General features: G+C 38.0%; 1 protein-coding gene across 1 annotated transcript in view; it reads right to left on the bottom strand.

The window, feature by feature from the left end:
* Positions 1–11584: 11584 nt before the first annotated feature.
* LOC140953258 (SMC5-SMC6 complex localization factor protein 1-like) overlaps positions 11585–14118 on the bottom strand; it is a 10979-nt gene continuing 8445 nt past the window's right edge. Inside the window, exons 12-15 of the mRNA XM_073402757.1 lie at positions 13946–14004; positions 13471–13671; positions 12755–12868; positions 11585–12507 (exon numbers count right to left, since the gene is read on the bottom strand). Of these exons, the coding sequence (XP_073258858.1) occupies positions 12137–12507; positions 12755–12868; positions 13471–13671; positions 13946–14004 (745 nt within the window). The 3' untranslated portion in view covers positions 11585–12136. The remainder of the gene's footprint in view (positions 12508–12754; positions 12869–13470; positions 13672–13945; positions 14005–14118) is intronic.

The following is a 14118-nucleotide window of genomic DNA, read 5'->3' as shown; positions in this document are numbered from 1 at the left end:
CACCATATGAAATCCGACGAAGGACTAGTCTAGGTAACTGTACGCGTCTGCTCAAAATTAAAAACAAGCTGAAAATCGTTTGTTTTTACAAATAAAGTCGGGAAGAATTCTTTATATTTTGTGGGCGTTTTTGATAAAACAATTATTCCACTCTCGGCGCTACGCGCCTCGTTGCCTCACTACCATCTCATATCCAACGCGCAGTCGTGGAATAATTGTTAATTATATGATTCTGATTCATAAAAACAATCAACAAATCGCGGTCTTCATCTCAAGATGGCTTCATCTATTTTTTCGTATCTTTTATTCTCTTTTCTGTTTTATTCTTTGATCCGTCCCTGTGTCCCTCTCTCTATCCATTCTTTCATCCATCCTTTCAGCTTGAAATAAAGACGCCAACTTCTTCTTTTCATTTCTTGTGTATCCTAGTCACAGTGCCATAAAGAAATACAAACGCCAACTGCTGGACCAAATTAAGGGCCTAGAAACAGACTTGGAAAAAACGGCTTCTACTGTAAGAGAAATGGAGGTAGGTATATATGGCAATCCCACGATCAGGAGTCCGTGTCCTTGTCTCTCGATCACACAGGGCTCAACGCCTTGGCTATGATTGCAAATGGACAACTGGTTGCCTCCTGTCAGCTGTTTTTTTTACAGAATCCTGTTATATATTTGTTTCTAATTATTTAAGTGGAGTGCTAGTGAACTAGCCTCAGTGGAAAACCGAAGTGCACTTTCACAGTGAACAAATTGAAGCATTTACCATTTTACAATTGTTGCACTGTTATTTTCTATGAGATCCTTTTTATGTAGAGAGTATGTTAGAATTCTCACATGGGTATTATTTCTGTTCCTTAAAAACACTGAATGTTTGAAATAAAAACACGGAAAATGATGCACTGTAACGTTTAGATTAAGTCCGAGTATATTATTATTCAGTATCGTGAAGCTGACAATTTTGTTCTAGTCAAAAGCATCTAAAATGCGTAGTTTTAAGTTACCAATTGGAAAATATACTTTGGATCACTGCAGTCTTTTTCCTGTAAGCACTCTCATCTTATATTTCCAGAGTACCTTCCTCAAACACTGCAAGGTTCTCAAGAACCAGAGGCAGGTCGAAGAAAAGAGGTGAGTGATAGCTTTTATCATACGCTGGACTAAGGAAAAGTTTTGGTAAATCAACTGTTGGGTAGCATTTCCTGAATGCATGTCGGTCTTGTTTTGGTTAGTCACTCCAAAAAATAAAATCCCATCTTTATGCGATTAACAACTGCTAGCTTAAGCGGTCATCGCCCGGTCAGTTGATCTACTGGCCAACAATGGCAAAGTCAAGGTATGAAGTGAACTAGCATGGCTGATTGATCAAGAATGTGAAATTTCTTTACGTCAAATTTTGTTTGGAAAGAATGTTTGGTTTTCCCACAGGCGTCCCAAGCTCACGTTACGAGTGTCAGTGCCGCTTTACAGGCGACCGTTGAGACGTTGTATGAGAAATAAAACACTGAGGTCTGCAGACGCTAAATATCATTATACTGTACCTTTTATTCTATAAAATAAACAAAGGAGACTTACCTTTGATGTATTCCTTTTTTTTGGTTAGAATTCATCGATTTAGTCGGGTTTTTTTGCTGTTATTGTGTGACCCCTGTCACTCGTCACACAATAACAGCCATCATTCCACACTCGTAACGTGAGCTTGGGACACCTGTGCTTTTCCTTGGATGTGAGTTTCGACGAAGAAAGGCCCAAGAATGGCTTTTAAAGAGCAACTTTCCTGTCATACCGTTTATCCTGGTTGTTATGCTAGGTTTAGAAGAATTCAGCAACTGCAGGAATTAATGGAAGCTGAACTGACAATGATGGAACAAAAAAGAAATAAAGAAAAGGTAAAAAAAAAGTACATAATCGCCAGTGTTATAAACAACTGACATTATTAAATGAACAGCCTCATTCTACTGATTTTGAAAATCGATGGAATCCTCCAGAATACTGCAAGATGTCGTCCTGTTTTAGCGGATGACTGCATTCTTTATTGTGAATTTTTACACTTTTTTCTTGTACCCAAGTTGGAACGAAAAGTTAATAGAACATGTCATGACTTTACTTTCAGATAAATCTACTTTTAATGCTTACGCTAGCCAGAAAAAGCAAAGCGATGTGTACAATTCTTTGTTATCTTTGTTGTTTTTCGTTTTCAGGCCACTTTACAGGCCGAGTTGGAAAAAGAAACGGCTAGATTTCAAAAGAAATTTCTTCAAGAGACAGTAAGTGAAACAATGAACTTTGAAAGGTATTTGTCATGGAGCTTTCATGGAAAATAATGACAAGTCAATGTTTATATCCAAACATTGTCCGGTCGCAGTAATGGATTTTTACTGCTGTACCAAAAAGGAAAAAAATGAGGGTCATTGAGATTTCTACTTTTGCACACCCGTTCAATATATGACGTAGGTGACATGTTGACAGTCAGTATCCAAATAAGCAATAAGCGCGAATTCTTTTATTTGGAAAAAGCCAAGCTTTCATGTCGATCCGAACACAGTAAACCAGCAACCAGGAACCTGGTTTTTAAGAAACAGTTAGGCTAAAATATGCCAGTTAGGCCCCCGCTTTAGAAGAACCTGTTGAGCCTAAAATTGGAAACAGGTTCTTATTTTCTAAAATCTATAAAAAAATTTCTGTACAATTAAGCAAATAAGATAAGTCAACATTATTGATCCTCTTTGGAGATATAGGTGCCTTATCACTTCAACTGCAATGTAATGCGATGCAGATCTTCTATAAGGATTAAACTGAATATCACTAAATGCTCTTAGCTTCAATGTATTTTTTTCCTTCAGAATATAAGAACCTATTTAAGAACCTAAATAGTCTAAATTTGTGCTAATTATCATTTATGTAAGAACCTGTTTAGGTTAACTTGGAAAAATACAGGTTATTAGTCAGGGGTTTTTACTGTTTCTAGAGAAGAAAATTAACCCACAGACCACAAAATTTCTTATTTAATCCTTTGTTGATGGTGGTGTTGTTGATATTGCGTTTAAAGTCAGCGGTAAACAAGAAACACGCTAGTTAAAGTTTCTTTGAGCACCAATCTTTATGCTTTGTCAGTAAAGCGCAGGATGTTCTGAAGCGCAAATCAGACTGAGATTCATGGAAAACGCAAATAACACTTGTTTTTCTCTCCGTAGCGCAAACAGAAAGAAGATCAGTTGAAGATGATCTTGAACATCATGCGGATCCCATGAGATATCACGCCAATTTTTTGCTGATGTATACATTAATGACGTGTCTATTACATTCTGGGGCTATTTTTCCTGAAAGATAACATGTTGCCCCTTTGAAGGAAGACCTCAATCGGTATTAAGAAACTTATAGCCCATATTTATTCCACAAATCGACAATTGAGCTCAAAGCTCTAAACCTTTAAATACACTCAGTCGATTTCTATTTATATATTTATTGACTTAAACTTGTTGGTTATTACTTAGGTATTAAGGTTAACAAAAGCCTCTCTGTTTATGTTTGCTGGTTTCAAACGATTATTCAGGACTTAATGTATGGCGGTGTTCCTGTGGTTAGTGTTCAAGTGTTTGTTACCTTATAGTCCTATACGGATACCGGCGCGTGCTTCACAGTGTGTTATAAAATGGAAGCGTTTATTCCAAAGTTAGAATTCCAAGTATTATGTGCTCTTCCGTTACTTATTTTTTAATTTTTTTTATTTCTGTTTGGCACGCACCAGAAACCCCTTCTTAGCGCCTGTTTCTAACCAATGAAACCATAAATCGGAAAGGGAAAAAGCCCTTTGACATCTCGAAAAGTCCATGTTAAGCAGCAATATCTATTTTAACACAGCTCTGTTGCGGAATTTGTTCTCAGAGCGGTTTTCACTTGACTGTCGAAAGGGACTGGTTTGGTTTTGGTTTTGGTTTTACTACGCCCTTTGGTTGGCTAGTATATTTACTTTGGTTTTGGTTTTACGACAGTCAAGTGAAAACCGCTCTATCAAGAGAATGTTTATCTTTCCTTGTTGTTATGTATACCTATATTTAAAAGCGACGAATAATATCTTTTCTGGCGCAACAAAATGGATCACGCGAGCGTTTCACGTTTATAAATCTCATGGTGTTGAAATATTAACTCTTTCAATATTCATTCGTTTGAATGAAGTTCATTCATTTGTACGATGACGTGGAGTCAGTTTGAGCAAGTTGTATCTATGATGTCTTTTTTGTGTGGTTTAATTTGTAATTGAAATCGGGATATTTGGTAGGTATGAGTGATCTGAAGAACTATATATGAAGATCCGACGTTCAAAATAATTCATACGTTAAAACATGCATACCTTCATTTGCCTGTTACGCCGCAAATTCAGAATAATAAAAGATGTTTAGTCTATTAGGTATACTTCAAATATCAGTTGTCATCCACTGAGTTTTATTTTTGGTGTTCCTTTTACGGTTTAAAGACGTCCTGTTATTTCTTCTCCAAATGTGAGAATGTTCCTTCATTTTCTACCATATTAACTGAGCTTACGCAACCTAGTCCCCAGGGCCTCTTAGTTGCCTTCCCTTTTTCTGGCGGTAGCCTGTATTATTAAAAGCTGAATCATTGGATAATGCAATTCTAGTGCTCTGATTGGCTTAGCCATCATGGGATATGAGCCATTATACCACGCTCTCCAAATATGGTAACTGTACGCGTCTGCTCAAAATTAAAAACAAACTGAAAATCGGTTGTTTTTACGAATAAAGTTGGGAAGAATTCTCGATATTTTGTGGGCGTTTTTAACAAAACAATTATTCCACTAGCGCTTGTTGGATATGAGATTATTATAGCCAACTCGGCGTTGCGTTACGCGCCTCGTTGGCTATCTACCATCACATATCCAACGTGCACTCGTGGAATAATTGTAAATTATTGAATGTCATTTTACCGAATATCGCAAACGTCTTCCAAGTTTGGCCAACGCTAGCTAGTTATAAAGAATCAGCCAGGACTTGGTTATACAGTGATTCGTTGTATCGAGGTTCGACTGTGTGAAAAATATTTTGGGCCCTCTCAAAAATTGTTTCTCCACTGAATTACGCCTGATCCCTGAGAACATGTTGTGACGTTATTCATAGCCTTTATTTTCAAATAAAGTATGTCAACGTTTTTCCATAAATGAGGACTTTGGAGAAAAACTATAATTAATACTTGACTGCGACTTACTTCCATTCAATTCTAAGGTTTTTGGCCTCTACAAGAATTGTTTGTGGAATGAAGAGCCTTGGTAAGGGCAACGAGGAATCCTTTTTTTATTGTTGTTTTTAATAATAAAAAAACCCTCCTACGTTCGGTAACAAAGGGAAAGCACACGCACAACTATTTTGCATGTTGCAGTCCCGAAGGGTATGTTCAATTGGGAATTAGTGATTCGAGATCACTCAGATGATCTTAATCAACTCTGGGGAAGGCTTCATGGGTTCCGTTGGTGCATCAATCCTCGAAGGACCAGGGGAAGTCAGTTGGGTCGGGAGAAACAGCGCGGCGAAAGTGTTAAAGCACTGCGAAATGTAAGGAAGAGCTGCGTTCTTCCACTCGATCTTCAATGCTTTCGGCGCGCCTTCCCGGCGTCCCTGGGTCTCCCTCGTCCCCAGGGTCGCCGCCACGTTGGAAAGCGAGAAGACCTTGGGGAGGAGGTTGTCAGAACGGAGAAAACAAAACCAAGCATTTTGTTGTAATCTGTTCGAGCAAGAAAATATTGCTGGAAATCGTTTGTAATGTAGGTTTTAAGGTCAGTAAATCAAAGCTCTATCTAAATGAAGTGCGATTGCTTTGTTAGCACGATCAACGCTTTTACTACTGGGGCAACTTATTTTGTCCTTTTGGTCATGGACTTTTACACTTACTTGATACAAAAACCAAAAACACTGAAAAATCAACGACAAAGTGTTTTGCAGTTTTTTTCAAGAAAAAAATAGAACTACATAACGATTACAAAAGCTCTATGGAAACATGACGTACTGAGAAAAAGAACATGCTGGTTGCCTTAGTAACACAATGTTTATTCAGTTCTTCTCTCGCTTTATCGCGACCAGTCGTGTATTTTACTGCGGATAGAAGTTTGCAAATCGTTCAGATATTTTTCGGAAGTTTCATTTTTCTGCAACCCAAGATGGGTTGTGGAGCATCTAAAGCGGGTCCTTGTATTCCCGTTCAAGTTCCCTGCGCCGGTAAGTATTTTAAAGGCTAAAACGTCTTTTCCGAAATTCAAATGATTCACGCAGCCCACAGAAACTTAAGTTAAGTGTCTACTTATCGAACTGGCAGGATATCACTTTTAAATTCACAAATCAAAATTAACTGTTTTAATCATTGTTAAGGCCCACCATTCAAAGACACAGGAGCGCAGAAATTTAATTTTTAAATCCGTGAAGCAACTGAATGCCTTCGAAAGGAAATAAAAGAAAGTTGCCGCTTTACCGTGCATGCAAGAAAATGATAACTGGATGAAATTATACTTTCTTTTCAAATTTTCCTTCTCTAGGTTTCCTGTAAGTATTAACTTCATTAAGGCTTTCTTTTCCAGGTAAGACCTCACGCGGGTTGAACAGCTCATCTGAAGACAACAAATCAAAAACATCTTTACCAAAAACTAACAAGGCGGCAGAGTTGAGAAGGAAGGCCAATGAGGCCAAACTTAGTAAGTTTTTAAAAAAGTGGATCAAAATTGTTATTTATTTGTTTTCCAAATGCTTTTTATGGTACTTATCACTTTGTTAAGTATATTATTATTATTATTATTGTTGTTGTTTTCTCTTATTATTATTGGTAACTCTGAGTATTGTGAAACCCCTTTTATCTGTTACTAACCAGAGACTAATTTAATTAACCTTCCATTAGGACAAAGGGTAATTATCCAATGCAGCCTTTTATTTGTTGTTTTTAATTTTGATAAATTTCTGATTTTTTCCAATTTTATTATATACATCCTGACCCTGGTTGTTAAAACAATGGATAGGACTATCTAATGGATAAATCATTATCCAGGAGATCAGTGTCAGGGAAAACAATTATTATGCTATCCACTGGATGGAGATTATCCACTGGATAGCACTATCCACCAGAAATCACCAACAGGTGTGAGAAGGGCCACAAAAATATTTTCAGTCTCAAGGATATGTTTTAAATACTTATTGTGTTCTTGTTTTTTTATTTATTTATTTTCAGAAAAGGTTAACAGTTCCAACTCAAGCACCTCACTAAAGAACAGTGCATCTAAATGTACAAAAGGAAAAGTCACAACCTGCCAAGTTATAAAATCAAGCCAAACTGCCACAAGGCCAAAACAAAACACTGTGGCAATTAAGGCAACACCAAAAAACTTGCCTTCTTCACAGCAAAAAACAGCAAAGAACACTACTGAGGAAAGATCAGCAAGTTGCCAGTCTGTGAAAAAAGATCACTCAAATTCAAAGTCAGCAAAGGACAGCACTTTGGGCACCAAAAATGAGGCTAAAAAATGCTGCCAGCCGTCTAAAAGGACTCAGTCCAGTCCAACTTTAAAGACGAGTTCACCTGATATCACCACTGAAGCTAAACAACTAAGCAGTCAGTCTTCACGAAGGCCAACATCAAGTCCTGCAAAAGAACAGGAACAACCTTGTGCAAGTGATGCAAAAGTACCAAGCTGTCAGCCAAAGGCCAGTTCTACTTCAAAGGACAAACCTGCAAGGAGTCCTTCTGAGGAAAAACAATTAAGCTGCCAGCCTGAACAACCCAATTCATGTTTGTCACTAAAGGAAAATCTGCCTTTAAAAGGGACCAAGGCTGAGGCAAAACATAAATGTTCCCAGTGGACAGTGCGACCAAAGTCAAGCCCAATTGACAACAAGAGAAACCAAACATCCCCTCAGCCTACAAAAAGACCACAATCAGGTCCACCTTTCAAAGCTCATCCAATCAAGGCCATCAATGAGGCAAAACCACTTGGCCACCAGTCCATCGAACAGCCCAACCAAGATCCACCTAAGAAAACCAGTGCAGCAAAACAAAAAAGGTGTCAGTCTTCTAAAAGCCCAGTGTTGTGTCCTGCATCAAAGGAAAATTCATCCAAGACTGTTGAAACCCATGGAACAGGGCAGCATGCAGCTTTGGAAGCTGAACGTCCTACTGATAAAACAGGAGAGCAGTCATCAGTCAATGAAGTGACCACAAAGGAGGTACTCAAGGAGGGAGCCACCATTAGAGAAGGAGTTGTTGTAGATAACATTCAGGTAACTAAATATTCTAGAAGTGACTTAATAGTTGTGATAAATACAGGAAGTAGTATTATTTTCTTTTATGTAAAGTTATGGACTTAAAAGTTTAGAGCGAAACCATTAATCAACAGTCCAGCAAACTCTTTGCCGTATGCCATGCAACTGTACAGATACAGCTGATAGGAACACCCTTAGACAGTCCTTACTATGCAGCAGACATGCTAATATCCCACATTCGATATATTAAAATTTTATCACGACTGCAAGGATTTAGGGTTAAAATTCCCAATTTTTTCATGACTCCATTGTCTCACAATCCCCAGAAGAGACTTGAGCACAAAGAAAACCAAACCAAATATAGAAAAATGACCAGAAAGCCTCGGAGTCATGTTAGAATAATGATTTTAATATATCGAACATAGGCTATCGGTGATCATGATTCTAAGAGAACAGATGAATTCACATAGTTCACTTTTTTCTTCCAACAGGAGTCCTCTGCCTTAGAGGCAGAACTTGATAATTTCATTGCTGAGGTTCTCCAGTCACAGCTGAGTCTCATTCAAACGGTGCCATCTCCAGATAAGAGTCCTAAGCCTCTCAACACACAGTCTCCTACCACAAGCTCACCTACTGCAGAGCTAGGTAACTACATGAACATTAAGGCCATTTGCCAGATTCATTCCTTTCAAAGTAACACTAGAAAGTAGCACATTTCAAGAATACAAAAATGGTTTCAAGAACAAAATGCTTAATGGATCTTAAGACCTAAAAGACCCTTAGGATTTAAAATTGCAAAGATAGAAAAAACTTGGTTTGCTTTGGGACCATTATTTTGATCCCAATATACATGTACATGTATACTGCTACTCCTTAAAGAATGTACTTCATAAGAACAGCACAATGGTCCACTGACTGTGAGACCTTAATGGTATTAAACTATTTATATACCTTAAATGAAAGATGTGGTGAATTTATGTTGGTGTGTGGTGAGGATACAATGACTTAACAAACATAAATTTAATTTGCAATTCAACACAAGTAATATTGTTGTTTTTGATCTTTGAAACCACCCTTCCATTACAGGTCTCGTGCAACAAGCCCAGTTCATGGGCTCTCTAACAGATGCTGCCGTAAAAGTCAATAATGATTGTCAAAAGAGTTCCAACAGCTCAACAGCAGTCCTTAATGAAAGAGAAATGATAAATGGCATCTCTCAAATCACTCAGAAAGCCTCATCCCCTACAGGCAGAAAGGAAGACAAGAATTTTGAAGTGAATAGTTCATCGCCAGCTCCAAGTCATTTGACTGTCTTCCCAGATGAGAACACTGAAATTGATTCCAGACAGATTAATGGAGTAGAACAGTCCCAGTGTGGTGTGAAAAGGAGCTCTGGCAGCTTGAAGTCATCTCCAAGTGCAAGAAGATCTCAGGAAAAGGTTACTGTGGAGGCTAAGCGTAAATGCAGCAAGACTTCAATCAATGAAAGAAAATCACCTCTTCACTCCACACCTGATTCAAATGCCAGAATAAGTAATTCTGCATCAAACTTGAGAGCAGGGGATTCTCCTTCACACAGAGCCACACCTTTAAAAAGTAGGCCTTCCAGTACTTGTTCAACTACAGATGCCTCAGTGAGTTCAAAGGGTCGTAAATCCAGCCAGAGGCCCTTGTCAAGTGTAGAAGTGCCACCAGAAAATACAAGCACAGGTGATAACAGGCCACATCCAAGGAAACAGTCACTGTCGCTGTATGATTTAAGGGGGTCTGATGCAACAAAGTCACCAACACCAAGCAGCAAATTGTCTCATGGTCAGGTGTCCGTTGCAAGCTCTGAAGGAAATTTACATTCATCAAGAGTGCCCAGTGCAGAGAAGAAAGGACGCTTGACACCAAAGGATTCAAAGAGTGAGTTAAAAGATAAAGGATTGAAAATGAATGTCTCTCAAGGGATAAGAAGTACTTCTTCAACCACCTTGTCAAAGCAGTCAGTAAGCCATAACTCCTCCAAAACCAGACAAATGTCCCCTGCTGCGCATAAAGAACTGGAAAAGTCTGAGTCTGATGACAAGGTGCACCAAACGCTGAGAGAACAAAAGAATATTGTCAAGAAACAATATTCCAATTATGAAGAAGCAGAAAATGCTACACCAAATGCTAAAGGGAAGACTGAAGCACGACACAGCCAGAACAGACTTTCCACATGCAGTCTGCCTAAAGCAGATCTGGAACAACGTCCAAAGAGTGGGCGACCAGTTAGCAAGGGGAGTAGTTCTTCCATTGTCAGGTCAGAGGAGCATTTGCGCGGCACTCGAACGTCTTCACCAAAGCAAACAGACGTTTGTAATTCATCATCAAAAAGTTCACTGAAAAGCACAAATGAACGTTCTGGAAGTGCAGGCAGCTCAAGGCATTCACCGAGAACGTTTGAGGTACTAGATTCAACAAAAACTTTGCAGTTTTCTACACCAGCATACTCAGAGGTGCAATCAAGAAAAGCAAAAAGTAAAACCACACTAAACAAGATGGAGGTATTGAACACCGAGTATGAACAAAAACAGGTGACCTTGTCTAAACCATCCTCAGCGAAGGCTGTATAAATGCTTACCCATGAGGGAAGGAGTAATTCACCTGAAAATTGTATATATTTTTCATGACTATTTCAGTGAATTTCAATGCATTGACATTAAGTCTGAAATAGGAGAGATTGTTTTGTATATAAGTCACATGATTAAATAATGTAATGCGTTACATGAATAAATGCTTCACAAGTGATCATGAGGAATTCCTTGAGACATTGAAATAATATTAATTTGAAAATGGCCTTTAGATTCTACTTGCAAAGAAAGAGAAAACAAGGGGAGAGAAAAAGAGCTCTTTACAACTTGAGAATACTTAAAAACAGCACTGACACACTCCTCACCTGCAGCTAGTGTGCCACTCCTTTGTTTTTACCACATTTTGACGTCATCTGTGATCTATTACTGAACAGATGCACGGCAACATGGAATCCATTTGTTAAATATAATACATATATATCTTTTTTTCCCTAATTGATCTTGCAGCACTCCAGTCTCCATTACTGATCTAAAATTTACCCTCTTGTATTAATCCTCTATGAATAATCAAGTTTCAACAAATCCTTTTATTAGATTCCAGGTGGCCTGACAAAGAGTGTTATCAAAATAATAATCTTTAAATGGACTTTGAGGGTCAAACTTTCCCCTGATACCTTTGAGGGTGTTGGCAAAACTTTCAAGTATTTATTTAACAGCAGAAAGGTCTGGAGTCTTTATTGTTGACCTGAAGCAAAGATAGTCGCCAAAAGGTAGGTAGGAAGGAAGAGCTAAACTGGGATTTTGCAAGAACTAGTAACGTGAACTTTTTCTTTTTTCTTGGTTTTGCAACTTGCAGTTTCCTAGATTCTATTGAGTTGACTACTTTGTTTTACATCACACATGAGTTCTACAGGTTCTTACACCAAGGATAAGCCACTAGTAAACAAATAACAAAAAAAAAACCGAAACTGTTACTTTTAATATATTTTTATTGGGGCTTATCTTTACATCCTGTAAAATATACCACTGCTCTCTGTGGTTAAAAAGCATTTTTGTTTGTAACTCTAACACTTTGTAATGGAACAAAATAGCTTTCTGATAATTCATACACATAAAAATTACCTTCTTTACAGCAACTTGGCATATTTTGCAATTTTGTTTTACGACTTGCAAGGTGACCAGTCTTCGAAGTCATGGCAAATCCTTTTGACCTGAGATGACACATCTCCATAAAACTCAACAAGAAATAAAATCTGTAGAATTTTTTTTACAAATCATCCAAATCAGAAAGGGAAAATAAAGAACAAAAACCAGCCAAACATCATTGTAGGTTTAAGTATTTGTCAACATCCTCAGGGTAGCAAGTCTGATATTAAGAGCTGGTGAAAGATGATTGTCTTTCAACATCAAAGTCAAATGACTCTCTAAATTATCAACATGCTCTATGAAGTTTGTCCAAAGTGGGTTGTCAGTTGGGTAGCCTGTGACACGGAAGTATGACTGCACTAAATGAGACAGTATCAAGAGAAACTCTTCACACTCTTGTGTAGTGTACTTGGAGGCCACCTGATTAGAATGTGTACTAAATGATGAATCACCATTGTTGCCTTCCATGGACTGAAGAAATTTTGTAATCTTTCTATCCTTTGTTACGTCCAATGGTTTTTTTCCACTAGTATTTTTGGCTTCCAGCAAACGCACGCCTTAAAAGAATGAAAGCGTAAAGTTAAAACGATTACTCATTTAAGGTCCATGTAAGACAAGGAACGATACATGTAGACTGCTGCAGCAGTGACACACCTTTCAATATTGATTTAGCATTTGGCAACCTAGTTCCTTGCATCAACAATATTACAATATTTATATTCTGGAGAGGAAAGGATAAGAGAAAAATAGAAAAAAGTAGATTTTCTTATTCCTGAAAAATTAATATACATGTATTCAACTAACCTCCAGCAGCTGCAAGTTCCTTGACCACTTGCATGTGATTGTTGCCAGCAGCATCATGAAGAGGTGTTGTACCACACCTTGGAGCTGCCAGTACATTAAGCACGCGGCAGGAATCTTTTAAACACAGAGAAGCAATTACAACTCAAAAACAAACAAAATTGTCCTAACAAGCTTGCATTAGGCTGCATCATTACTTGAAAATACTTGCAAAAAGAAACAGAGCTCCAAAGGATGAAAGCAAGGAAATATAAAGTCACATCACAATGGAAACAACAAATAAGGTGTGGTAGTATAGTAAGGAACTGTTATGCCATCTTTTAAAAAGTAACTGAGTAATGGAATAAGTTAATGCCCAATAATGTCTGTTAATGGCTGTGCGCCAATGAGCAATATCTTCTTTCCTTGACAATTCCATTTGATGCATTTCATTTATGGGATAAAATATGCAGCAAGGAGAGCCCATGAGGTCACTGACATTAATCCAAAATGGGGCCTATGTGATTACATGCAATCTACCATGTTCTTGATTCCCAAACCAATAGTTGTCTGTTTCGCTCTGCCTAGACAGTACCTGTATCCAGTCTGGTTGTATGTGTAGTGGTAATTGCTCATATAAAAAGTTATTAAGTGGGACGCATGCCATTTGACCAGGACAACCCAACATTATTCCCTTACTTTTACTAATATGGTATAACCAGTTCTTAAAAAGTACATACCATCCTCAGCACTTATTTCATAAACAAGCCTCCTCGCCTTCAGCAATTCTCGCACACACTCCACGTGACCATGATTACAGGCCTCATGCAGGGGTGTCCACCCCGCATGATCTGTGATGTTAGCATCTGCTCCTGCTGCAAGCAACTGTTTCACTTTTACAGCATCATTTTTAATGCAAGCAACATGCAGCTTTGTTTCACCTGAGAACAATGAACCACACAAAATATTCCTTCATCAGAATGTTCACTTCTCAGTAACAATTAAATTTTGGATGGAAAGTCAGCACAGGGAAAGCAAGGAAAGTGGAATAGGGTATCCTGATACAAAGAAAACATGGCCACATACACTATATAGTCAACTCTTCCACAATGGAGAGTTTCAAAGTTTCATATAGTTTAAGTGAACAAAGAAGCAGAGCCAGAATAAACATAGCAGTCGAGAAACAATCAAAAGCTGTAATCTTTTTAAGTATACCTTTAATATTACGGCAATCAATTTCAGTGACACCATTCAGCTTCATGTTTATGTTGTCCCTAAAAACAATGAACAAAGCCTCCAAATTCAGGAAAAGTAGATGGATAAACTAAAATGGTGATACACAATCAAATTAATCAATCAATCAACAACCCTTTCCTACATTCCTGTAA

This window comes from Porites lutea, chromosome 11, assembly GCF_958299795.1.
Source record: "Porites lutea chromosome 11, jaPorLute2.1, whole genome shotgun sequence".
NCBI lineage: Eukaryota > Metazoa > Cnidaria > Anthozoa > Scleractinia > Poritidae > Porites > Porites lutea.
The sequence above is the reverse complement of the archived record's forward strand: the minus strand, read 5'-3'. Positions and strand labels throughout refer to the sequence as shown.